We start from the raw sequence: 27,772 nt of genomic DNA on the forward strand, positions 1-27,772 counted from the left end.
TTTGCTGTAAATATTAGTGAATGTAATTTCAACATTTCATATAATTAATCGCACCAATGAACAATACACAATCGCAACAAAAGTGCTTTTCGTAATAATATATAATTTATGTATATTTATAAATAATAATTGTTGTATAAATAAATATAAAGAATGATAATTGTTATAACAATAACAAATAAAAATATTAAAATATTTGTAACAACTATCATTTTTTTATTTCCTTGTATTTATTTATTGACTAATTTCAGTAAATATATAGGCATTACCGAAGAAAGTCATATTTAATATTTATGATGTTAATATACTTATGTATCAATTATATTTTATGAATAAATTTACAATGCATATTTATTTATTATATAATGTTTTATCAGGTATAGTCAGACAGAAGTATAAAAATAAGCTGACTAAACATTCTAATATTCCAGCAAGGAAGTTGTTTGATCAAGTTCATAAACAAAAGTTTAAAAAAAAAACTCAATGACCTATTTCAAGATTACTAATTAGGAAACATCCATTTTATCTTTTTTTTTCATTTTTTGGTACTATCATCACGGTGAGGTATTTCTCAATTAACGCAGTTATAAGATTCATTTTTTGTACTTTACCTAGTTTATATATTACATATTTTGTACATATGATTCAATATTTGCAAGTTCAAATTCTGGCATAGTTATTGATAAAACTAACATAGTTATTGATAATTATACTAAGTTGTTAAGAATTTATTATATATACTTTTGTTATAGGGTGGTCCTTCGTATGGACATTTTTGAATTTCCTTGCTCCCAATAATATCCTCTATAAGTTTTAGCTCTTAATATCGTCTTCTAGATAGTGCGCGATTCAGTCAAAGTTTTGTATGGAAATAGCATGGGAAAATTTTCAAAAATTTTAAAAACAATTTTTAGATATAACTTAGCGAACAAATAAATGAGTTTTATTGAAAATTCGACGCTCTACAAAACAAATTATAAAAAAAACTGTTTCGCAGAGCGTCGAATTTTCAATAAAAGATGACACGAATTGTTACTTTTAATTCATTTGTCGCTAAGTTATACCTAAAAAATATTTTTAAAATTTTCGAAATTTTTTCTGTGCTATTTCCACACGAAGCTTTGATTGAATTGCGCACTATCTAAACGTTAATATTAAGAGCTAAAACTTTTAGAGATTTTTTTTCTCTCTAAATAGGAGCAATAAAATTAAAAAATGACTATTAAGGACCACCCTAATATATATATATATATATATATATATATATATATATGTATGTATATATAATATTCAATTCGCAAATCACATTACCAAAGGCAAACAAACCCATTCAAACAACCCCCTGTGCGTGAGCGTTGCATTTCACACCTACTTAGATGTTACGAATACTGTAAGGTCTGAACTCGATAGGTATAAAATAGTGAAATAGAGTGTCTGATAGATCGATATCTATTAAAATAGCACCTAGCTAGGAAACCAGGGGCAACGATAATTTGTTTCACACCTTTTCGTACGCCAAAATTATTGCACACCTCAAGCAATAAGTTCATACTTCGGTCGTAAATCAAAAATTCATATTAACGCCTCTTTTAACCGCAAACAGTTGACATGTTAGAATAGAAAGGGAACGGGAGTATCGTAAGGGTAGTTTTATTTTGATAAATCGTTTTTAAATTAATATGGATGTTGAACCGGATTCCAAGAAAGGGGCGGCGAGTGACGACTCAGACCCCAGATTGGACTTTCTTGAACGTTACGTAACTAAAAGCCTCAGATTGAAATCTGATAAATGGCAGAAGATGCTGTCCATCGAAGATTATAAGGTATTATTAGAAATAATTATTCATTCAAATTATTTATAGATCTCTATTTATGCGTGATATATCTGTGCATTTTATTAGTACTTACATTTAACATTGTGCGAGGTCATACAGCTTATGTACAAACACTTATGAAATTATACACATATGTAGACACATGAGTCACATGTAATGAAATTCATAATTCCATATTACATAAGTATAATACACGATGACATACATAAATATTATTCTTGAATCATATATATGAAAAATATAAATATTAAATTACAAATTATTAATTATTATAGGAAATGATAATACAGTACTTCAGGAATCCAAAAACTCCGACTTTATTCTTTTACATTAATTCGACGGGATCATTGTGTCCCAGTTTTACTTTTCCAACTGTAAGCAGATCTAAAAGTTGCTATTTTGTTCGTGTAAACCCGGTAAAAATTTCAAGAGAAAACTATGATGAGGTAAGAGACAATAAAAATTATAAACAAATCATTGAAATGCGTGCAAGAGTCTCTAATCATTTCTTAGAAACGATTAATTATTGTAATAAAAACAAGTCATAATAATATTGCAACAAATCTAGTGGCATGTGTTGACTTTTATGACTTTGATTATATAATTGATATTATATTATTTTACACAAAAAGTAATGCACATTTTTTTTATACTGCCGAATTGTTACATTGTGTATGAAATACTTATATAGCGCCGATGGAATATAAGTAATTATTTACTTAAACAATCATTTACAGGAAACTCTATATTAAAGTAAATGAAGAATTAAATAAGATTTAATAAATTAAATTTATTCTACATATTAAAATCCATATTAAAATATATTGCAGTCTCTTGTAAAAAGTATAGAAAGAAATCACAACATTTGAATTGAATATCAGTCGTCTATGATTCATGCTTTAAACCAGCAATTATAAATAAAAGTTAATAATTGAAATTGATTAATTATTATTCAGATGATGGTTTGTGGAGATTTGAGTTCTAAACCGGTCGAACAACTTGGAGTATTCATTGAAGAAATTATAACACCATTATTAAGTAATAAACAGAATACGGAAACATGGCCTGAAGTAGTTCGAACAGATTGCAAATCGCATCTTAAAGGGATTCTGAATAGTGTTCATGAAGTAAATAAATATATTAATATTTTGTTAATTATATAATATCAAATATTACTATATTTTTCAATTTAAGTAAATTTCTATCGAAAATGCTATACAATTTTAGATTCGGGGATATGTGGAGAGCAAGACTATGTTGCCTATGCCACTTGGAGTCGAAAGTATACCCGACGATGAAAACCCTGAAGAGTATGTATAGATTGATTTATACAGAAATTTTAATTAAATATTAATAAATTAATATATATGTATAATAATATTATTATATATGATTTTTCTCTAGTTGTGATTTAAAATTGAAAGCTTCAATAGAAGGCGTCGTAATTAAATGGACACGCAGACTTGCAGATGTTATAGGTGAAGATTCTACAAAATTCTTCCAAAACTCAGCCAAATCAAGCACGATGCCTGATGAACCAGGACCTATCGCAGAACTAGAATTCTGGGATACCAGACTGGGAAATTTAGAGTATATCTACACCCAGCTTAGAGACCCCCGAATTAAAAAAATGGCAGCAATATTAGAAAAAACACAAAGTGTGTTTTATCCATGTTATATGAAAATGTTCAGAGATTGTGTTGCAGGTCAGAAATACAATCTTAATTCATTTTTTATAATATTTTTAAGTATCATTTCATCAATTATTAGCTCTTAACGAAGCACGAGAAATATGCATCTACCTTCATCCTATGCGCCCACATTACGAGAAATTCGAAGCAACACCATTTGCGGATTCTGGACCTCTTATAAAACCTATGCTTCACTGTACAACATTATTATGGGCCAATTGTCGCTATTATTGTAAAAATGCCAGAATTGTCACCTTACTTCGATTGACATGCAACATGGTGATAGAGCAGTGCTCGAAAGGTTTAGATACAAGATCACTGTTACGAGGAGAGCCGGACGATGGCCATCAGAAAATTGCGGCTGTCCTTAAGCTGCTGGATTTATTCAAGTATGTGATCATTACAATTTATATCAATTATGGATTCTATGAAACAATTATGAAATTTAAATGTGTTATAAAAACTTTAATTGAAAGTTAGTGATATATTCATATAAGTTTTCAATTAAGATCTAGTAAGGACAGTGGGTTGATAAACAATTTAAACCTGGTTTAATTTATCATCCCCTTAAAATAAAAACTTATAGCAATATTATATAAGTTTATTAACTTCCCGTAGGGCAAGTTATAGTAATCGCAAAAAAATCAAAAATAAATTTTTTTATATATCTTTACGTTTCAAAACCTTCTGAACATTGTGGCATACCTTAGAAAAAATGGATGTATGTATGTGTGTGTGTGGATACAAATTTTCATCGGCGATTTCGAGAACACGGATGAAGCGATTTGAATAATTCAAAAAAACATTCGATACGTATTGATAAGGAGACGTGCTGATTAGTTTTAGGCGAAGGCAGGTCTAGCCGTTCCGAAGATATGGGGCAAAAAGTGCCAAAAACGGTAACTCAGTTTTTAAGAGAACGGAGCGTCTGATTTGAATAATTCAAAAAACATTTTACTTGTAATAATAAGATAGAGAACTGATTTTCATGAAGGCAGGTCTAGCGGTTTCGGAGATCTAGTGACAAAAGAGAAAAAAAATGTCATTTGGCGGTCAAAAATGATCATTAGACATATGCACATCAAATTAGCAGATATTTTATAAAGATTTTAACAATAAGTATAAATTTCGTTTACATTCCTATGGGTTCCGTACCAATGTTTATCCGTTAGACGGCGACGCGGCGCTTACGCGCTTCTATATTTCGTCTCTATGCAGTTAAAGCAGTACGATTGCTTTGAAAAAAAGTTCAGAATTTCCAAAATATTTTAAAATAAATTTTTCTTCAAAAAGTTTTTTTTTTCAAAAAAAAGTAAATTTTTGTCAAAAGTTTATAGTTTCTCAAAAATCTAATTTTTTTAGAATAAATTTATCTCATTAATGTTAATCTTTATAAAAAAAAATAAACGAGAAGTTCCAGTAATTTGCTTAAGGCACGATGTAATGCGCCCCACTAGTTTTGAGCTGTAATTGTTAACTTTCATTGCTAATATGTTATTTTCTTTGAGAGGGTAACCTAGTGGTTAACTAGTCTTCTTCAATGCTCGCACAAGGCAGTTTTCACTATAGATTATATTTAAGATATATAACCTCAATTAGAAGTTAGATATCATGCTGCCTTATATAGAGCTTGACTGCGGTTGGGATCAAACTCGAGACTAGTTGGTGCTAACCCATCTTCTCACCGATTACACCACAGCTGGCTCTAATATATAATTATTATATAAGGATAAATTGTATGTTTCATAATGATTTATTTCAGGAAAACTTTCGAAGAGTATCGCGTCAACCCATGCGCCCTAGCCCGGACCCGCGACTTCAAACCGCCGAAGAGCGGCTGGACATTTCGCACAGACGCGGCATTTGAACGCTTTGACCGTTATTGTGAACGATTGCGATTACTGGACCATATCTTGGTAACAGCCATCGAGTTCTTGAAATTGGAGAAAGTGGAACTAGGAGGTGTAACAGGCCGACCGCTCGGGATGCGCATCGCTGAGGTGAGTAATCACACAGTGTCATTATGAATTTATATTTATTGTGTATATCAAATAGTAATTAAATTATGATTTTGTAACAATATTTATTTATTCGATGAATTAGTGTGGTAATTACATTTTTGGTATAAACTATTCCGTACTAATTCAGCAAACATTATTAACAATCACCCTAATTTTTTCCTTGTTATAAGATTGTTTATATAAATTTAAAAAAAAGCTCCTCAAAAAAGAATTAAAAGTAGTCAGGTTTATAGTTTTTTATTTATATATGAATTGATCCAGGCAACGTACTAGATCTATCTTGTGTTCTCTGTTGCCTAATCATGACAATTATAAAATGTGCATTCTGCCCACGTTTACCTCATCTCACCCCAATAGAAGCACTAATAAATTAAAAAACAACGTATCACTTTAAGTAGAAGAATGTGTTCTAATACATGAAATCAAAACATATTCCAAAATTCAAAACAAATCAGGATATTTATGACCATGAAACTAGACAGATAATTTATATGTTAAACAGTCGAAAGCCAAATGTAGACAAGCCAGTTTGCTGTATAACGGATAAAATAAAATGATCCATAGATTTAAATGAAATCAAAATTGAAGTAAAAAGCATATTGCAAATAAACAAAATTAATTATCGCCTTATATAAGAAAAAAATACTGTTATAGTTATTCTTTTTTTGCCTGTATTTTTGTATGTGTATATAGGCATGTGTATATTCATATCTTTATAAATAACAAATGTTAAATAAATTAGATAATCAACTATTATGAGCTATTTGTATAAATATTTACTGTGATCTCTTACCAGACTGTCAGATACAGTACGTTTCAAAATATATTTAATTAAATGGAAAAAAAAATTAAAATAATCTTATAGTTGATAAGATTCAAATTATATTATATTTATATTTCATATTTTACTTTTTCTTCCCATCCTATCGTTTATCGTTTTTTATTTTTGATTCTCCATTATAATTTTTTCAGATTTATGAAAATTTCACTACAATGTACGCGAATTTTGGGTCAGTACGTTACGATCCCTTAGATCCCGAATGTGAGAAATTCAAAGCAGATTTTGAAAATTTCCAAAGTAAATGCAGCGATTTGGATCGAAAGTTAGCCGCCACCCTCGAGCAAGCATTAGACGATATTTTTAATCTAGATAGTTTATTCAAGGTGCAATAATATAATAGACTATGTTCTTCTACTATTATATTTAACTATTTATGATTGAATTTCAGATAATATTTATTCTCGGTGGTTTACCAGAAAGGCCAATAATCCGAGAACGAATAGGCCACAAGTTCAATGATTTACTTATTATGTTTAAAGAGCAGATAGATCAAGTTCGCAAAATTTTCACAGAAGGATCCGCACTTTACGAATCTGATCCAAAGTCTTTTCCTGTTGATAAATGGCAACCTCCAATTACAGGTGCAATATCCTGGATACGAAAACTCAAAGCAAGGATAACTAAACCTAGAGCAGATTTTGATCATTTAGATGAACAGTAAGCACTGTAATTTATAATTTGTCTTCAGGTTATTTATTATTTAAACAAATATTTTACTCAGAATTTTGAAGTCTAAAAAAGGAAAGAAAGTAAGCAGAAAGTATGATGAAACAATTGCTATGTTAAATTCGTTTGAACAAAAGGTACTTGATTCGTGGAAAGTTCTTGTACCATCAATACTGGATAAAAAATTACCAAAAAATTTGATAATCAAAAAAGATAAAAAGATATTATCAGCAAATTTTGATGATGAGGTAAATGTTAGTTATTTTTTTATTTATTATAAATAACAATCACTGTTCGCGTTTTTCTTTTATTAGTTGATGGCTGTTTTACGAGAAATGCAATACTTATCAAGAATGGAAATTACAGATTTACCAGAATCTGGGAAAATTCTTTATTCCCGGAATGAAGAATTACAGGTAAGTAAATATAGAATAAATAAATAAATAAATATATATATATATCATAAAAAAAAAATAATATTATATATCTTAATTTATTATTTGTCGATGAAAGTAATATTTTTAGTACCAAAATGCACTCATTTGACATGAACAAAAACCTTTTAAAAATCAGATTTTTAAAATTATTTTAATATTAAAACCTCCCCGATCATTTATATCTATTTTATGAGAAATCTGTATCCTGTTCCTGATCCTGATCCAGAAAACTTATATTAGGAATGTTTGCATGTAGTATATATATGAGATATTTTATACAATAAGATTGTTCACCATAAGTTTTTTACGAGCAATGACTTACACGACACAAAAGTTCTCGACACTATTATCATAACTAGTTTTATGTGAATTATCAAAAGGTTGAATGATACTGATTCACGTGTTTATACAGAAACGTTAAATTGATAGAATGCAATCGTGATGCACGTGTTAATATTTTGAAATCACAGAAGTAATTTCCAGATGCCTCCTTGCAAAAAATAATTTATAAAAAACTGGCGAGACCATTTTTAGCTCTGTACGATATTATATTTATTAGTTAATAGTCAAAGTCATCAAATGACGCGGATGTTGTTCCAAGCGTTTGTGTTCGTTCTTCCAGTACGCGCCGATCATTCGGCGGAAGATAACGTGTATTTATTCGTCTATAGAAAAAAATAAGCACATAGTAGAAAATTTATAAAGTATTATTATGAGTGAGTGTAATTGTTTACGATGGTGGCTAGCCATATTGGCTTTAGTTATTGGTTTTATTTATTGGAGAACCAAAGAAGCATTCAAATTCTGGCAGTCAAGAAATATACCCCACCAAAGCCCATCATTTCCTTTTGGAAATTTTGGCAAAGTATTTTTTGGCAAAGCATCTATTGGAATGGCTGTAGAAGAAATATATAATAAATTCAAAGGCAAAGGCCCTTACGCAGGCTATTTCACCTTACTCAGTCCGACATTAGTTGTATTAGATCCAGAAGCAATAAAAAATATTATGGTTAAAGATTTTCAATATTTCCACAATCGCGGTGAATACTATAATGAAAAGGATGATCCACTATCCGCGCACTTGTTTTCCATCGAAGATGAAAAATGGAAAAGATTGCGTAAGAAATTATCCCCAACATTTACATCAGGTAAAATGAAGATGATGTATAGCACCATGATGGAGAACGTGAATGAATTGAAAGAATATATGCAAGAAACAGTTGCTGAAAAATCTACATTTGAAATTAAGGATGTTTTAGCAAGATTTACAACAGATGTTATAGGATCATGTGCATTAGGAATACAATGTAACACATTAAAAAATCCGGATGCTGAATTCAGAGAAATTGGCAGAAAAGTTTTTCAGAATAATATTTTCAGCATAGTGAAGCAATTATTTGCTTTTACATACAAATCTTTATCGCGTAGATTAGGTATCACCGTAATAGATAAAGAGGTTACGAAATTCTTTTTGGACCGAATTGATGAGACCATACAATTTCGTGAAAAAAACAATGTCAAATGCAATGACTTTCTACAATTGCTGATACAACTCAAAATTAAGGGCTATTTAGAAGACAATGAAGGAGAAGTAATAGAGGACAAATCAGCTCTCACTTTGAATGAAATTGCGGCTCAGGCATTCGTGTTTTATTTAGGAGGTTTTGAAACGTCTTCGACTACAATGAGCTTTTGTCTATACGAGTTAGCTGTTAACCCAGATATTCAAAAGAAATGTAGAGACGAGATCAATAGAATTTTGGATGAAAACGATGGCAAATTGTCTTATGATTGCATTCTTCAAATGAATTATTTGGACAAAGTCATTTATGGTTTGTATAGAATAGTATTTCTTTCTCTTCTACAAAACCTTAATAATTTCTTTTTTATATATAAATTTAATTCAATACGTTGTGCATTCATTTTCCATTAAATTTTTGATTGATCAAATGCTTTAACAACATTAAATTAGTACTACTTTCTATATATTCTAAACAATTTACAATAAAAAATAATACGAGAATAATAGTTGAGTTTGTAAGACTATATACGATTTCTTTATACGCACGTAAAATAAATGTATGTACAATTTTACGATTTAATAGCGAATAAGATACTGATTGTATTAATACTTATAGGATAATGGTACTTTCAATTTATTGAATTCTAAAAATTAATACAGCATAATAATAAAGCAAAATTACTAAAATTAATATCATAAATTTTCCAGTCGCTGGCTATTCACACAAAAGCTTTTCTGTTGTTATTTGCGAAATTAATTAATATTAAAATTCGAACATAAATTTTATCGATAGCACGCTTTACTTTATAGACCAATTATTTACATAAATATTTATTGTAAAGTAAAATATGAAATTTGTAAGCTTTTGGCAACTCATTCAGTTTGAAAGCTTTTAACAAAATTTAAATCTATTATATCAGTTTTATAAATACGACGCATCTAAATGATATTTTAAAATTACACGTATTTTAATTACGCGCACATACGTTAATTTTTTTCTTTTTTTCATAACAATTTATTTTTGTCAATCAAAATCTGAAACACTCTCATTAAACAAAATAGAGTAGAGAAAAAAAATGTAGAAGGTTCAATAAATTGAATATATAACAAAGCAAGAAAAAATAAATAAAACAACAGAAGACAAAAATAATAGAATAGTTGATGTTGATTTGAACTATAACCCGTTTCCTGGTAAATTTATTATATTAAAGATAAACATAATAAATATTTATTTCCCTAGAAACAATGCGCAAATACCCTACACTCCCTGTTCTAACACGAGAATGCAGCAAAGATTACACCCTCCCCGGAACAACATTTTGGATACCCAAAGGCACATCCGTGTTCATTCCAGTCATTGGTCTGCACAAAGATCCAGAGATATATCCGAATCCGGAAAAATTCGATCCTGAGCGATTTTCAGAAGAGGCTAAAAATTCACGTCACCAATATACTTATTTGCCATTTGGTGAAGGGCCCAGAATTTGTATCGGAATGAGGTTCGGTATGATGCAAACGAGATTGGGACTAATAACGATCATAAGAGATTATAACATTTTACCAAGCAATGAAACCAAAATACCTCTTGAATTGGACACCCGATCCTTCCTAACAGCTGCTGTGGGTGGTATAACATTGAAATTTGAATCACTTTGAAAATATATAAGTACAAAATTATTGTTATATGTATTGTATTATTAGCATGTAAAATTTAATAATTTATTATTGAATAAATATGTTAAAGTTGTTTATAACTGTTAGAACTTTGTTGTTGCATTTATTCTTTGAAAAAGATGCCGAATCCGATATAAATAAAATAATAAGTATTTAATTAGATTATCTAATAATTAGTTCATTAGAATGCTTCTGTACAATTTTTTTTTTTATTCAATTACCCCGCCGATAATCTGTTTGTCTATTTATAGATTCAATTAATGAATTGGAATTTCAATGAGAGAAATCACTTTCAAATTCACATAATTCACAATTCAAATAATTTTTATATTTCATTATGGTCACTAAACATCATGCGTGAATAGCTTTTGCATAATTATTCACTATTATTAGATCATTTTACGCATTAAACTATAATTATATTAATATATATATATATATATATATATATATATATATAGTATAATTTGTTATTTGTTGTTAAAACTATTACTGCAGTTAAATGTATTTTGCTTGATGTAATTAAAAATGTTAAAATAAAAATATTTTTTAAAAAGTCACGCTTTTACTTGATTGTGTATATGTGTTACAATAAGAAAAATTCTTCCCGATTTATATTTGTTACTAAATCACATATGAACTATATATATATATATATATATATATATATATATATATTTATACATATGGGTGTTCCATGGTGTAATGGTTAAGCTCATGGTTACTGTCTCTATTTATTATACGTGATGTATTTCTAAACACATTTCATATATTTGATTTACTGAAACTCCAGAGCACAACGATGAAAATAGATCGTATTGTGGAATGGTACAATGATTTAGTATCGAAAACCAATGAACAAGAATTCGATTTAATACGAGATGAGATTTCCGAAATTGACAAACTATTGGATCTGCCAATCAATAGCATGACATGGGAACGTGATCGTAAGCGAATTATGAATCATCATTATTATTATTGATACAAAAAAGTACAATAATAAAATATAATAACTATTAGTTAAAAATATATGAAATAATAATTAAGTTAAAAATTAATTAAAAAAATATTATATCAACTCTGTGTATGAATGTGATACCATAATTTTTCAATTCAGATACAGAACATTTGGAAGTTCTATATGAAAAACTAAAAGCATTACATAACAGAATAGTGACTTCCCAAAAAAATGTTCAAGAACTTCTTGGTAGAATGAGGCAGTGGGCTGGTTTGCCAATTTATACTCGAAAGGGCAACAAGAAGGATAAGTTATTAGCCCTCAATGACAGAAAGGATAATCTTTGTGCACAGTAATAATTATTATTAATTATTTTATTATTAATTTTCCAATTAATCATAAATTATTCTACATTTATAATTTCAGCAAAAAACTTATAAAACGATCCGTTGATGAAATTAAATTTGTCATGGACATGAATTATAGATTATTTTTAAATCTGCCTATTATAGAAAGAACAGAAAATGATGCTAGAGATCATGTGAGTAATTTTTATGCATTAATGAAAAAACAAATTTGAAATTTATCTACATAATTTATTTTCAGGAAGAGTCTCAATTGAAATTATTACCGTATAGTAAATTCTCTACAGATGTATTCGAGACTTCCATAGCAAACGATTTAAAACAAGATATAAGTGAGTTTAATTTTCTCAATTTATAAATTTATAACTAACTAAATAAATAAAAAAATAATAGAATAAGACGTAATTAAAAGTATATTGACAAACGTATAATTATATATTATTTTTGTTAGATAAAATTGTCCACAAATAAATGTTTTCAATGTTCATATTGTCACTCTGTTTATTATTTTATTTTAGGATTATTTAATACATATTTTTTTAAAAATATTAATATAAAAAACAAGCTATAATAAATATCTGATAATGCCTTTTTCCACAGGTGAATTAGATAACGCAAAAACCAAATCGACAAAATTCTCAAGTCTCACTCGAGTATTGGAAACAGTATTAGAATACCCAGGTAAACATATTAATTATATTATTCAAATTAAATTTCAATTTATTAATAATCATTGTTGTAGATCAATGCAATAAGAGAAAACAATCAAACGAAATAAGACAGAAAAACCTTGTCGAGTATCATAAAAAGTGGAGAATTTATGTGGAATATATTGACTCTTTAGTGGCAAATGAGTTAATGCATTCTATTTGTGTGAGGTATGATGTAGTTTGTCTACAATTATTATTTCCATGATATTTTTTGTAAATTCATCAAGAAATATAAAGCAACAAAATGATTATACAATGATGCAATTCTCATAAAATAATAAGATAAAACAATCTTTGTATTCAAACGAGCAACCATCGAGCAACCTTATGATTAATTGAATAAGACTCATAAACTAATATTAACGAGCAGACTTAAATATGAATTATTAAATAAAAATAAAGTCGTAAACTTAATCTGCTTTTTAATTGAAAATTAAAAAATCCAAATTAAATAACTTTATTCAATTTTATTTTTTCAGTATGTTTTATCTGAATAATGAGATGAGCGCTCTAACTAGCCAATATCCATTCTTCGAAATGGAAATGATGCTTACGGCGCCTGATATAACATTCAAACCGTCTCTAAGTTTTGAAGTCGACAATAATTTATACGAAATTTTTGAGAATTTGACAAACGATATCATGAACCAGTGCATGCTCATACCCAGAATAGCAGAACATCAGGAAGAGCCATATTATCAAAGTAAATAATAACAGAGATACTTTAAGTTCATTCTTGTAGTAAGATTATGTAGTAGTAATGCTCATATACTTCATGAATATGAAGAAGCAAGTTTTTTAAAAGATTTTTTTGACATTCTGCAACCATCAGACTTTTCATTAATATACTTCCTAATAAATTCCTTTTTGGCAGTAAACCTGATGATGGAATGTATCCAATTCCATCAGGTCCAGTCGTTAATTAAACATCTTCAAACTTTGTATTCGTATTCATGTACTAGATTCAATGTTCGTAAAACAACCATCAATATATATTTAAGTATTTTCATCTGACAATGAGTAATATTAATGTTTACTATTTTTTATTTCTCTAGAAGACCTCCAAGAAAACATCGATATCAACGAAATGCGTACACAGGTATTAGCCAAAGTAAAAAATGTAATCGCAGAAGCCTTATCATTTGCTGAATCAATGAATCAATATTCATATTTATGGTTGGACGATCGTACAGAATGTATGTTACAATTTTTGGTTTATGATCACTATCTAACCCAAGAAGAAATAGATTTATCAGATGAAGACGACGCCGCCGTTAATCAGCAGAAACCGACACTTGATATGTTTAAAACACAGGTGAAAATGATTAATAAATAAGATTGGAGTTTTGACCAATACTTATAATCAAGGATTAATATTTAATCTTAACTCTCAGAATTTCCAAAATTTTAAATGTGTATTTAATTTTGATATTTTTTTCGATATGATCAATTTTGGTACTTTTTTTTAATTCTTCTAGATCGATTACTACAACACTTATTACAATACTGTGCAAGATGAAATTCCTGACAAAAAAATTCTATGTGGTTGGCTATCTTTAGACGTGAGACCATTCAAATATGCAGTGCTGAACACAATTTGCAAATGGAGCAACATGTACCAGCAAAACCTTGTTGATCAAGTAGTAAATAGGTAAACTACATGATTCGACATTTGAAAAATAAATATTAACAAAAACTGATGATTTTAGTTTAAAAGATTTAGAAAACTTCATAAATGAAACTAATACTGTGCTGGAGAAAATTGTTGTCGAAGGAGATTTTGAAGGGCTATTATTAGTCATGGAGTATTTGCAGAAAATAAAAGATAGAGAACATCAAACTAATGAAATGTTTCAACCTCTAAAAGACATTATTGAAATGTTAAAACATTATGATGTGGAGTTCGAAGATAATATTTATTCCAAAGTATAAGTATATTGTTTAAAATATATTAGAGATAATTTATTTTATAACTTAATGATTTTTTAAGCTCGCAGAGTTGCCTGATAGATGGGACGCTTGCAAAAAATTAGCAGTCAGAGTTAAGCAGAATGTACTACCACTTCAAGCAAATGAAGTGAATTTGATTAGAAAACGCCTGGCTCTTTTTGATATACAACAAGGAATATATCGCGATACATTTCGAAAACTACCTGTACTACAATAAACAATCTTCAATCGTCACTTTACTTGAGTTATGAGAACTTTAATCTTTTTTTTCAGTTATTCAATGCAGAATGTAAAAACACATATTATTTAATCGATAAAACAAATGAAACTGTTGAAAGTTTTGAAAACCAAATGGAAAAAATCTCTTCATCAGCAACTCTGTTTGAATTGAACGTGCCGGATTTTAGGCAAATTCGACAAGTGCGACATGATTTGATATTACTCAAGGTAAATAAAAATAACACAATTTTATAACTCTTTGTTTATCATTATTAACTATATTTAATATAAATTTATTAAAATAATGTAATCTTTAAAGCAACTCTGGGACGAGTGCTTGGTGATAGCGTCACATATCGAAAACTGGAAAATGACACCATGGAAAAAAATTGACGCCGAAGATATGGATCAAGAATGCAAAAAATTTGGTAAAGAACTAAGGTCCCTCGATAAAGATGTGAGAACTTGGGCACCTTTCTTAGACGCTGAGGCCCGTTTGAAAAATTTGATGACTGCTTTGAGGGCAGTAACCGAATTGCAAAATCCGGCAATAAAAGATCGCCATTGGAAAGAGCTGATGCAATCCACCAATGTAAAAATATATATCTACATAAACTACTTTTATTTAAATAATCTATCCTCGTATATTTATTTTTAGGTGACTAATATACTTGGTCGTAAACACACGGTAACTTAATTTGATATTTTCTTATGGTTTATAAGTATAATTAAATTTATAAATTTAATTACCTTTTCATTAAGGTTAAGTTCATCACTGATGAAAATACTACATTGAGCGATTTACTAGACCTGCAGCTACATCAATATGAAGACGAAGTAAAACATATAGTAGACAAAGCTGTAAAAGAAATGGGCATGGAAAAAACATTAAAAGATCTTGAAATTGTTTGGGGTTCTATGGAATTTGATCAAGAAACCCATGAACGCACTAATATGCAAATTCTCAAAACATCAGAGGAACTTATTGAAACATTGGAGGAAAATCAAGTAACTAAAAAAATTGGTATATATTGAAATAACGTTCTGCAATGAGGAATTTTTTTAAGGTTCAACTGCAAACATTGATGACTTCAAAATTTATCGGATATTTCCTTGGACAAGTATCTAGCTGGCAAAAAAAGCTTTCATGTGCTGATCAAGTTATTACGTCTTGGTTTGAAGTGCAACGAAAATGGATGTACTTGGAATCTATATTTATAGGTTCAGAAGATATAAGAGCTCAACTTCCTAAAGACTCTCAAACGTTTGATGAAATTGACAAAGAATTTAAGGTACTTCAAATAAAAAACATATAAAAACTATGTGTTTATTAATGTATTTTATTTATATTTAGATACTGCTAGAACAAATGTTGCAAACTCCAAATGTAGTAAATGCCACAAATAAACCAGGATTAGTTGAAGTATTAGAAACTTTGATTCACAAATTGATAGTTTGTGAAAAAGCTCTGAATGATTATTTAGAAACAAAACGACTAGCTTTTCCAAGATTTTACTTTATATCCTCAGCAGATCTGTTAGATATTTTATCAAGTGGAAATAGACCTGACTTAATATCGAGGCATTTGATAAAACTTTTTGACAGTTTAGCTAAATTAGTATTCAAACCAGGAACAAAAATAGCTACTGCCATGGAGTCTAAGGAAAATGAAGAGGTTGTAACGTTTAAAAAAGAGTGCGACTGTAATGGAAAGGTATTTTGAGTTGTAGATTATAGAGTAAATAAATAAATATATTGAATATTGTATTTAATCAGGTCGAAGTATGGCTGAACCGCGTAACAGAGACTATGAGAAACACTCTTCATAAGCTATTTCACGAGGCGATAGGAACATACGAAGAACGTGCACGTGATGCCTGGGTATTCGACTGGCCAGCGCAGGTAGCCCTTTGCGGTGCTCAGATCTGGTGGACCAGTGAAACTAATGCAACATTTGCAAAACTGGAAGAGGGCCACGAAAGCGCCCTAAGAGATTATCATAAAAAACAAATATTGCAACTAAATGCTTTAATAGGATGGCTGCTAGGAGACTTGAGTCCCGGGGATAGACAAAAAGTTTGTAAACGAAAATACAATGTGATAACAATGAAACAATTTTCAAATCTAGTATGACTAACTGTAATTTAATAATTAAACTAGTTGGTATTGGTATTTTGCCTTGAGGCAAGTTACATGAACTTCCCGATTTGTGTAAATAATCGACTTAATTCATTATAGATAAATTAGTTTATGAGTAGTTAAAAGTATTCGAAGTGGATCTATTACACATTATTGAAAATCGAACACGTCAACCCGGTCGAAGTATTTTTTAAAAGCAAATTTTCAAAAATCAATAATTTTAATAATTGAGCCAGTTTTTCGTAGAACTTTAATTGCTTAGTATATTCATTAAGACCAAGCGTTTATCGTTATACCAGGTAAATCGTCTAATTTTAATTTTAACAAACGTCAACAAAACTACTCATTTTCTCAAATTTTGATGAATTTTTAAAATTAAAGTACTTGTCGTAAGTCCGTAATATTTCACTGAGTACTATAAGACCATGATATATATCGCCCAAAAAAGTTCCATGAAAATCGGTTCGAACAGTTTTTGATTTTTTAAAATCGGTTCGGTAGTATGAGCTTAAATGTGGACGAAATGTTTAACACTTTTTTACAAATTACAAAGAAACAGCTGGGCCGATCGTCGCACAAAACTGAGAAACGATAATCCTTCATCGAGATACATCAAATGGTTTTTGAATTTCTGAAATCGGTTCAGGCGTTTTTGAGAAAACGTCGATCAAAGTTCTAACTTTGACAAATGCCAAAAAAACGATAGTAATTTTTGCAAACTTTGAAGAATTCTCAAAATTAAACGGCTTGTCGCAGGGCCGTAATATTTTAGTATGATCTAGAAGACTATGGTATCTACCGTAAAAAAAAAATCATAAAAATCGTCGAATTTTCGGCAAAAAATCAGTTGGTGCACACGCACACACACACACACACATACTTTTTCCAAATTCGGTCTCATTCGATTCAGAATGGCTTGAAACGTCGAGAAAACATAAAATTAGCGAGTCGGATTTTTTTATGAAAACATAAACTTCTCCTTCGTGAAGTTAAAAAACACGTAGAAAATCATATTGCAATTTAGAATCACCTTATGGTTCATTTAAAATGAGAAAAAAAGAATCATAGAGTTATAGTTATATTCTCTGAGTTAAAATCTTCTATTATTACAAATATTTGCAAGTAACATTGAAGCGATTTTCCGGACCGTTATGTAATAATATTTTACAATGTCACACCAGATGTTCTGGCTTGAAAATTATCCAAACATAATCTATGGATCATAACAATCATAAACTGTTTGAACATTTTTATCGGTTTTCAATTCGGCATTACTTTTCGAAGAGATACTGAAAATGAGTAAAACTCTTGAAACGCACATTATATAAAAAAATTCTAAGTATGTGTATAATATATATATATATATATATATATATATATATATATATATATTACACAATACTTTATCCAGGTAATGACGGTGTGTACAATAGACGTGCATTGCCGCGATGTAATATCAAAAATGATACATGGCAAAGTGGATTCCTCAAATGCATTTCAATGGCAAAGCCAACTCAGACATAGGTGGGATACAAAACTAGACGACTGTTATGCAAATATATGTGATGCCCAATTCCGATATCAATACGAATACTTGGGTAATACGCCTAGATTAGTTATAACACCATTGACAGACCGCTGCTATATTACATTAACCCAAGTAATAATAATGTTAATAAATGAATTTGTGTTAATATTACGTATTAGTTTAGCTAAAATAAAATTTATTCAAACAGTCTCTTCATCTTGTCATGGGCGGCGCGCCAGCCGGACCGGCAGGCACCGGAAAGACAGAAACCACGAAAGACTTGGGTCGAGCATTGGGAAGTATGGTATACGTATTTAACTGCTCCGAACAAATGGATTACAGATCTTGTGGAAATATTTATAAAGGTTGTTTAATAATTTTACAAATCTGATATATAAAATCTTTGTAAATATTAATGTTACTATATTAGGATTGGCACAAACTGGCGCATGGGGATGTTTTGATGAATTCAATAGAATATCGGTAGAAGTTCTTTCAGTGATAGCAGTACAAGTGAAAACAATTCAAGATGCAATTAAAACAAAGAAACAATCTTTTAATTTCATGGGCGTCAAAATACGTTTAATTCCTACAGTCGGATTATTCATAACAATGAATCCAGGATATGCTGGTCGTACAGAATTACCAGAAAATCTGAAAGCCCTGTTTAGGTAAAATTTAATTTTATTGAGTATTAAAAGAAAATAATAATACATTTTTGTAGACCTTGTGCAATGGTAGTGCCTGATTTTGAATTGATTTGTGAGATCATGTTAGTAGCTGAAGGTTTCCAAGATGCTCGATTGTTGGCCAGAAAATTTATAACATTATATACTCTTTGCAAAGAATTGCTGTCAAATCAAGACCATTACGATTGGGGCTTGCGAGCCATAAAATCTGTATTGGTTGTTGCAGGGTCCCTTAAGGTATAATTACTTTAAATTTTTATCAATAAGATGACTTTTTGGTTTATATTTCATATATTTATCAAGCGAGGTGATCGACAACGACCTGAAGATCAAGTTCTAATGAGAGCTTTGCGAGATTTTAACATACCAAAAATTATAACCGATGATGTACCCATATTTATGGGTTTAATAGGCGACCTTTTTCCGACATTGGATGTACCCAGAAAAAGAAATGCTGAATTCGAAAAGTTAGTGAAAACATCATCTATGCAGTTAGCTTTGCAACCTGATGACAGTTTTGTTTTAAAAGTGGGTGAGGATGTGTAATAGTAATAATATAGTAAAAAAATATTACTATTGGTTTCTCCACAGATTGTGCAGCTGGAAGAATTATTCGCAGTTCGGCATTCAGTATTTGTCGTGGGTAATGCTGGTACTGGCAAAACAATGGTTTGGAAGACACTAAACAAAACTTATCAAAACCAAGGCCTGAAGCCAATATACTATGATTTAAATCCGAAAGCAGTCACTAACGATGAATTATTTGGCATCATCAACCCTTCTACAAGAGAATGGAAAGACGGTCTATTTAGTGTTTTGATGAGAGATTTAGCGAATATCACCGGAGCAGGGCCAAAATGGATAATACTAGACGGAGATATAGATCCTATGTGGATTGAAAGTCTTAACACCGTCATGGATGATAATAAAGTTTTAACTTTAGCTAGCAACGAGCGTATAGCTTTAACGCCTCAAATGAGACTACTATTTGAAATATCAAATTTACGAACCGCAACTCCAGCTACAGTGTCACGAGCAGGAATTTTATATATTAATCCAGTGGATTTGGGATGGAATTTGTGAGTTTTGGCATTTAAAATTTAAAATATTAAGGCTTCAGTTTTATAAATTTGTTTATTCTAGGTATGTGTCTTCATGGCTAGATCAACGAATAACTCAAAGTGAACGTTCACTATTGATGATCCTTTTTGATAAATATATACCGGCTTGCCTTGAATACACCAAAAAGTTGAAAAAAATTACGCCTGTAACAGATATAGCACAAATTCAACTATGTTGCTATTTATTAGATTGTTTTATCACTCCTTCGAACGTACCTAATGATTGTCCAAAAGAATGGTATGAAATATATTTTGTATTTGCTTGTATCTGGGCGTTTGGATCGGCTCTTTTTCAAGATCAACTATGTGATTGGAGAAATGAGTTTAGTAAGTGGTGGTTGAATGAATTCAAAACTGTTCGATTTCCTAATACGGGCACAGTTTTTCATTTTTGCGTTGATCAAGAAACGAAAACATTTATTCCGTGGACAAACATGGTCCAACCTTTTGAACTCGATACTGATGTACCACTTCAATCAACTTTAGTAAATACTGGAGAAACAACACGATTGAGATTTTTTATTGATGTCCTCATGAAACAACAAAAGCCCGTTATGCTCGTTGGAGCAGCTGGAACTGGTAAAAGTGTTTTAATGAAAGAAAAACTCTCTGGTTTATCTGACAATTACGCAGTTACTAATGTGCCTTTTAACTTTTATACTACATCTGAAATGCTACAACGTATATTGGAAAAGCCATTAGAGAAAAAAGCTGGTAGAAATTATGGACCACCTGGAATAAAAACAATGATATATTTCATAGATGACATGAATATGCCCGAAGTTGATGCTTATGGTACAGTACAACCTCACACATTAATAAGACAATACTTCGATTATGGTCATTGGTATGACAGAATAAAATTGACGCCAAAAGACATTCATAACTGTCAATATGTATCGTGTATGAATCCTACTGCAGGGTCATTTACTATAAATCCACGATTGCAACGGCATTTCTGTATTTTCGCACTAAGTTTTCCCACGTCTGACATTGTTAATCAAATTTACTCGCAAATTTTAACTCAGCACGTGACTAATCCGGCATCAAAATATACAACAGCTATAATCAGTTTTGTTCCGTCATTAGTAAGCGCCGCAGTTATGCTTCACGCACGAATGGCACAAAATTTTTTGCCAACTGCAATTAAGTTTCATTATCTATTTAATCTGAGAGACTTATCAAATATTTTCCAAGGCATGCTTTTTGCGACAGGAGATGCCGCACCCAACGTTAATTCTTTCATTAGACTTTGGGTTCATGAAGCCACAAGAGTTTATGGTGACAAACTTGTTGAGTCTAAAGATCAGGACGCTTATCGAAAACAAATAAATGAAATATGCAAGAAAAATTTTGAAGAAGTTGATGAGTCATTTATACACCAAAAACCATTAATTTATTGGCATTATGCTGAATCGATTGGAGATCCTAAATATTTACCTGTAAAGAATTGGGAACAATTAGCGTCATTGCTGACGGGAGCAATGAATACTTATAATGACTTAGTTGGGGCCATGAATTTAGTGTTATTCGAGGATGCTATGTGTCACATATGCAGGATAAATAGAATACTAGAATCGCCAAGAGGTAATGCATTATTGGTAGGTGTGGGAGGTTCCGGTAAACAATCATTGTCAAGGCTGGCAGCATTCATATCCTCCCTTGATGTATTTCAAATACAATTACGTAAGGGGTATTGTCTGGCAGATCTTAAAACTGATTTATCTCATCTCTATCTCAAAGCTGGACTGAAAGGTAATGGTACCGTATTTTTAATGACAGATGCTCAAGTAAATAAAGAAGAGTTTCTAGTGGTCATTAATGACCTCTTAGCATCAGGAGAAATTCCAGATTTACTAGCGGACGAAGACTTAGAAAATGTAATTAGTGCAATGAGAAATGAAGTTAAACAAGCAAATATGCAAGATACGCGTGAAAATTGTTGGAAATATTTCATAGATAGAGTAAGACGTATTCTAAAAGTTGTATTGTGCTTTTCTCCTGTCGGTTCAACCCTTAGAGTACGAGCTAGAAAATTTCCGGCAATAGTCAATTGTACAGCAATAAATTGGTTTTATGAATGGCCTCAAGAAGCTTTACAATCGGTATCTACCAGTTTTCTATCGGAAATGAAATCACTACCTACAGAAATGATAAATTCAGTATCTCTGTATATGTCTTACGTACATACAACTGTTAACGAAATATCCGCCACATACTTGGCTAACGAAAAAAGGTACAACTATACTACGCCAAAATCATTTTTGGAATTAATAGCGTTATATTCTAAGCTTTTGCTTGAGAAAACAAATTATTTGAAAGACCGCGTTAATCGTCTTCAGAACGGTTTGACAAAATTAGCTCAATGCGCCACAGAAGTTGAAGCACTTAAAAAGGTTTTAGCGTTACAAGAAGTTGAACTAGCAAGTAAAAATATAGCTGCAGACAAATTAATATTAGCAGTTGGAGCTGAAAGTGAAAAAGTTGCTAAAGAAAAAGCTTTCGCTGCAAGTGAAGAGAAAAAAGTACGGATTATTGAAGAAGATGTGACTATTCAAGCAAAAGTATGCGCTGATGATCTAGCAAGAGCAGAACCAGCACTAATAGCTGCACAAGAAGCTTTAAACACTTTGAATAAAAACAATTTAACAGAGTTAAGATCATTCGGTTCACCACCGGACGCAGTAGTCAATGTGTGTGCAGCGGTATTAGTATTATTTTCAAAAAAAGGGAAAATTCCTAAAGATCGTTCATGGAAAGCTTGTAAAATGATAATGGGAAATGCAGCGCAGTTTCTGAATGATCTGGTTAATTATGACAAAGAAAATATACATCCAGAAATCATAAAAGCTTTGCAGCCATATTTAAATGATCATCAATTTAATCCTGAGTACATTATGAGCAAATCAACTGCAGCTGCTGGTCTTTGTGCTTGGGTAATAAATATAAATAAATACTATGAAGTATTTATAGTAGTAGAACCAAAGAGAAGAGCATTACAAACAGCTAACAAGGATTTGAGTGATGCACGAAACAAACTTGAAAAATTAAAAAATCAAATATCGGTAAGTGTATCAAATTCTTAAATTCAAATATAAATTATAATTCCAGAGTTTCATATATTATTTTTATTCTAGGCGTTAGAAGCAAAACTTTCAATCCTAACATCAGAATTTGAACAAGCTCAGATGGACAAAATAAAATGTGAAGAAGAGGCTGATAGAACAGCGACTACTATCGATCTTGCAAATAGACTAGTGACAGGCTTAGCATCAGAAAATATTCGTTGGAGGCAAAATGTACAAGACCTTAAAGTATCTGGTGTTACAATACCAGGGGATGTTTTAATCGTAAGCTGTTTCATTTCTTACGTCGGATGTTTTACTCGTCCGTATAGAGTAGATTTACAAGATAAATACTGGTTGCCCTATCTGTCTAAACTAAAGGTAGTATAATGAATATTGATGTATCAAAGATATTCGAAAAATTTAATTTTATTTATTTGGCTCAAATAAATATTATAGCCTGAAATTCCTAGAAGTACTGGATTGGATACTCTTAGCTTATTAACAGACGAAGCCCAAATAGCTGTATGGAATAATGAAGGTTTACCAAGTGATAGAATGTCAGCTGAAAACGCCACAATTTTAACTAACTCAGCAAGGTGGCCACTAATGATTGATCCCCAATTGTAAGCTAAAATTTGCTTTAATATTTCAGCATTTGACTTCAAGTAATTTGTGTTGTCATTCAATTTCAGACAAGGTATAAAGTGGATAAAAAACAAATATATATCTAACCTTAAGGTGATACGTTTATCTATGAAAAATTACATGGATATTATAGAAAAGGCTATTATTAGTGGCGATGTATTATTAATAGAAAACATTTATGAAAATGTAGATGCTGTGTTAGATCCACTATTAGGACGAGCACTGTATAAAAAGGGAACATGTATTAAAATCGGCGACAAAGAAATCGATTACCATCCTTCCTTCAAATTAATACTACAAACAAAGCTAGCAAATCCACATTATAAACCTGAAATGCAAGCTCAAACCACACTTATAAATTTTACAGTAACGAAAGATGGTTTGGAGGAACAGCTACTGGCAGAAGTTGTGAAAGCTGAAAGACCTGATTTGGAAAATTTAAAATCAGAACTTACAAAACAACAAAATCATTTTAAAATAACATTAAAAACATTGGAAGATGATTTATTGACAAGATTATCGAATGCGGGTGCAAATGTTTTAGAAGATAGCGCATTAGTTATAAATTTAGAGCAAACTAAAAAGACTGCAGATGAAGTGGCGATAAAAGTATCTGAAGCAAAATCTACTTCAGCAAAAATAGATGAAGCTCGAGAACATTATAGACCAGTGGCCTGCAGAGCATCAATTTTGTACTTTATTTTGAATGATTTGTATAAAATAAACATGATTTATCAATTTTCATTAAAAGCTTTTAGCGAAGTATTTAAAGATGCTCTTAAAAGAGCCTTGCCAGCAGAAAAACTTCAAGAGCGTGTTACTAATTTATTAAATTCCATAACATTTAGAGTATTTTTATACACGAGCAGAGGGCTTTTTGAAAATGACAAATTAATTTTTCTTGCACAGATAGCACTTCAAATATTAATTAATGCAAAAGAAATACATCCTTGGGAATTGGATTTTTTATTACGGTTTCCAATCGCAGCTCCATTAAACTCTCCAGTAGATTTCCTTACAAATACACTATGGGCTGGAGTAAAATTGTTAGCTTCGTTGCAGTCTTTCAACAATTTTGACCGAGATATTGTAGCTTCAGCCAAGAGATGGAAAAAATTTGTGGAGTCAGAAACACCAGAAAAAGAAAAGTTTCCACAGGAGTGGAAAAATAAGTCGCCTTTACAGAGATTATGTATGATGCGTACATTAAGACCTGATCGCATGACGTACGCTATGGCTACATTTATCGAAGAAAATCTTGGAACCCAATTTGTAGAAACACGCACCATTGACTTTAAAACATCATTTGAAGAAAGCAATGCTGCAACACCTATATTTTTTATTTTATCACCAGGCGTAGACCCGCTTAAAGATGTTGAAAAACTTGCAAGAAACCTTAATATTGATACTGACTCACCAAATTTGCATATTGTTTCTTTAGGTCAGGGGCAAGAAAAAGTTGCGGAAAATGCAATTAATATCGCTTCAAAATGTGGTCAGTGGGTTATGTTGCAAAATATACATCTTGTAGCAAAATGGCTTGTAAAACTGGAAAAAATTATGGAAAGCATGGATGACAGTGTTCACAAAAACTACAGGTTATTTTTATCAGCAGAACCGGCTCCAGCACCAGAATTTCACATCATACCTCAAGGTATATTGGAATCGTCTATTAAAATAACAAACGAGGCACCAACAGGCATGCTTGCAAATCTTCATAAAGCACTAGATAATTTCAATCAAGAAATTCTAGAAACTTGTTCCAAAGAAGCTGAGTTTAAATCTATTTTATTTTCCTTGTGCTATTTTCATGCGGTCGTTGCTGAACGCCGAAAATTTGGACCTCAGGGGTGGAACCGAATATATCCATTCAATGCGGGAGATCTAACTATAAGCGTATATGTCTTAAGAAATTATTTAGAAAATAATAATAAAGTGCCTTGGGAAGACTTAAGATATCTCTTCGGAGAAATTATGTACGGCGGGCACATTACTGATGATTGGGATAGACGTTTATGTCTCACATATTTGAATGAATATATGCAGCCTGATCTGGTTGAAGGAGAACTTTATTTTGCACCTGGTTTCGCTGCTCCATCAAACATGGAATATCCAGGTTATCATGCCTACATAGATGAAACGCTTCCGGATGAATCGCCATATCTGTACGGATTACACCCGAATGCTGAAATTGGTTTTCTAACGTCTAAATCCGAAAATATGTTCAGAACAGTTTTCGAACTACAACCAAGGGAATCAAGTACATCTGGTGTGGTTACAATGTCAAAAGAAGAAAAGGTGAAAGTGACCCTTGATGATATTGCAGATAAATTACCAGAAGAATTCAATATGTCAGAAATCACAGCACGTGTAGAAGAACGAACACCATTTATAATTGTAGCATTTCAAGAATGTGAACGCATGAATATTTTAGTACGAGAAATCAAACGAAGCTTGAAAGAATTACATTTAGGTTTAAAGGGCGAATTGACTATAACCAAAGATATGGAAGAGTTAGAAGAATGTCTATTTTTAGATCAGGTACCGCCAAGTTGGACTAAGAGGGCATATCCAAGTCTTTTGAGTCTAGGCGGTTGGTTTAACGACTTAATTTTACGATTGAAAGAGATCGAAAGTTGGGCCAATGATTTTGTTCTACCAAATTCTGTGTGGTTGTCCGGCTTTTTTAATCCACAGTCATTTTTAACGGCAATCATGCAACAATCAGCTCGTAAAAATGAATGGCCTCTTGACAAAATGTGTTTGAACTGCGATGTTACCAAAAAGACTAGAGATGATCTTAATGCCCCTCCAAAAGAAGGTGCGTATATTCACGGAATATTCATGGAAGGAGCTCGATGGGATATTAATATTTCTAGTATAGTAGACTCTCGTCTCAAAGAACTTTTTCCAGCAATGCCCATAATTTATGTAAAAGCTATTACACAAGACAAGCAAGATCTACGTAACATATATAGATGTCCAGTCTATAAAACAAGACATCGAGGTGGAACATTTGTTTGGACTTTCAACTTGAAAACTAAAGAGAAAGCATCCAAGTGGACCATGGCCGGAGTTTGCTTACTTTTACAAATATAAAAAAATTATAGCAAACAAATTATCAATAGAAGATGTGAATATATCTCTCGTAATTAGCCAACAAATAAGTACTACTTGAATTCTATTAAGTTCATACAAATAATCAATTATATTGTATGTATATACAATATTTTTAGCATATTTTTAAAGATTTATATTCTAAATTTGAAATTATAATGAAAACATTTTATTTTTTGTTACGGATAGTAGGATCGTGCTAATAAATAATTACTTATTTATTAATGAATTTATTAACATATATTAATATATTTATTAATATATTTTAAATCATATTACTATATTGACATATTATAATGTCCATTTCATCTTAATTTTTAATAGAAGGTAAATAATTGTGGCGCTAGAGATAAATCACAAAATTAAAAATATTTATTGTTTAGTGAGTAAATAAATTTTTTAAATATTTATTATTATTTTTTTTTATTTATTTAAAGAATTAAAATATTTGTTATTGTTACTGATATATTCCTGATTTCCTCGGTTATTTACCTTTTTTAAGAGATATATGAGAGGGCAAAAAATAAATTTTATAAAAATAATTTACCTTTACTGAAGTCATAATATTTGGAGTAT

General features: G+C 30.7%; 2 protein-coding genes across 2 annotated transcripts; both read left to right on the forward strand.

Moving 5' to 3' along the window:
- The first annotated feature begins 1,679 nt into the window (after nucleotides 1–1,679).
- LOC113384007 (dynein beta chain, ciliary-like) lies at nucleotides 1,680–27,178 on the forward strand. The gene is made up of 40 exons (XM_026622078.1): nucleotides 1,680–1,823; nucleotides 2,111–2,281; nucleotides 2,792–2,962; nucleotides 3,063–3,145; nucleotides 3,240–3,541; nucleotides 3,606–3,915; nucleotides 5,289–5,526; nucleotides 6,520–6,711; nucleotides 6,777–7,045; nucleotides 7,110–7,302; nucleotides 7,369–7,470; nucleotides 8,303–9,323; nucleotides 10,254–10,633; nucleotides 11,481–11,634; nucleotides 11,805–11,997; nucleotides 12,072–12,186; nucleotides 12,252–12,342; nucleotides 12,611–12,691; nucleotides 12,753–12,888; nucleotides 13,200–13,423; nucleotides 13,776–14,035; nucleotides 14,199–14,371; nucleotides 14,430–14,646; nucleotides 14,711–14,875; nucleotides 14,944–15,117; nucleotides 15,209–15,481; nucleotides 15,652–15,897; nucleotides 15,957–16,181; nucleotides 16,244–16,603; nucleotides 16,666–16,965; nucleotides 18,440–18,688; nucleotides 18,765–18,921; nucleotides 18,987–19,227; nucleotides 19,281–19,482; nucleotides 19,549–19,773; nucleotides 19,837–20,324; nucleotides 20,389–23,431; nucleotides 23,504–23,815; nucleotides 23,891–24,057; nucleotides 24,127–27,178. The coding sequence occupies exons 1-40, from the start codon at nucleotides 1,680–1,682 to the stop codon at nucleotides 27,176–27,178; spliced, it is 15,099 nt and encodes a 5,032-aa protein (XP_026477863.1).
- Nucleotides 8,296–10,723, forward strand: LOC113372923 (probable cytochrome P450 6a14). The gene is made up of 3 exons (XM_026613261.1): nucleotides 8,296–9,056; nucleotides 9,090–9,323; nucleotides 10,254–10,723. The coding sequence occupies exons 1-3, from the start codon at nucleotides 8,384–8,386 to the stop codon at nucleotides 10,667–10,669; spliced, it is 1,323 nt and encodes a 440-aa protein (XP_026469046.1). The 5' UTR covers nucleotides 8,296–8,383; the 3' UTR covers nucleotides 10,670–10,723.
- Nucleotides 27,179–27,772: the final 594 nt, after the last annotated feature.

This window comes from Ctenocephalides felis, unplaced genomic scaffold (assembly GCF_003426905.1).
Source record: "Ctenocephalides felis isolate EL2017-DRISC unplaced genomic scaffold, ASM342690v1 CF-g0.4_SCAFFOLD_00845, whole genome shotgun sequence".
Lineage (NCBI taxonomy): Eukaryota > Metazoa > Arthropoda > Insecta > Siphonaptera > Pulicidae > Ctenocephalides > Ctenocephalides felis.

Excerpts from the sequence above, each read along its gene's own strand:
- LOC113384007 (XM_026622078.1), top strand. The coding sequence starts at position 1,680 with ATGGATGTTGAACCGGATTCCAAGAAAGGGGCGGCGAGTGACGACTCA. Across the intron at positions 7,471-8,302 it reads CCCGGAATGAAGAATTACAG|TCAAGAAATATACCCCACCA; the intron begins GTAAGTAAATAT and ends AAATTCTGGCAG. Across the intron at positions 12,343-12,610 it reads CGATTTAAAACAAGATATAA|GTGAATTAGATAACGCAAAA; the intron begins GTGAGTTTAATT and ends CTTTTTCCACAG.
- LOC113372923 (XM_026613261.1), top strand. The coding sequence starts at position 8,384 with ATGGCTGTAGAAGAAATATATAATAAATTCAAAGGCAAAGGCCCTTAC. Across the intron at positions 9,057-9,089 it reads GATACAACTCAAAATTAAGG|AGGACAAATCAGCTCTCACT; the intron begins GCTATTTAGAAG and ends GAGAAGTAATAG. Across the intron at positions 9,324-10,253 it reads TTTGGACAAAGTCATTTATG|AAACAATGCGCAAATACCCT; the intron begins GTTTGTATAGAA and ends TTATTTCCCTAG.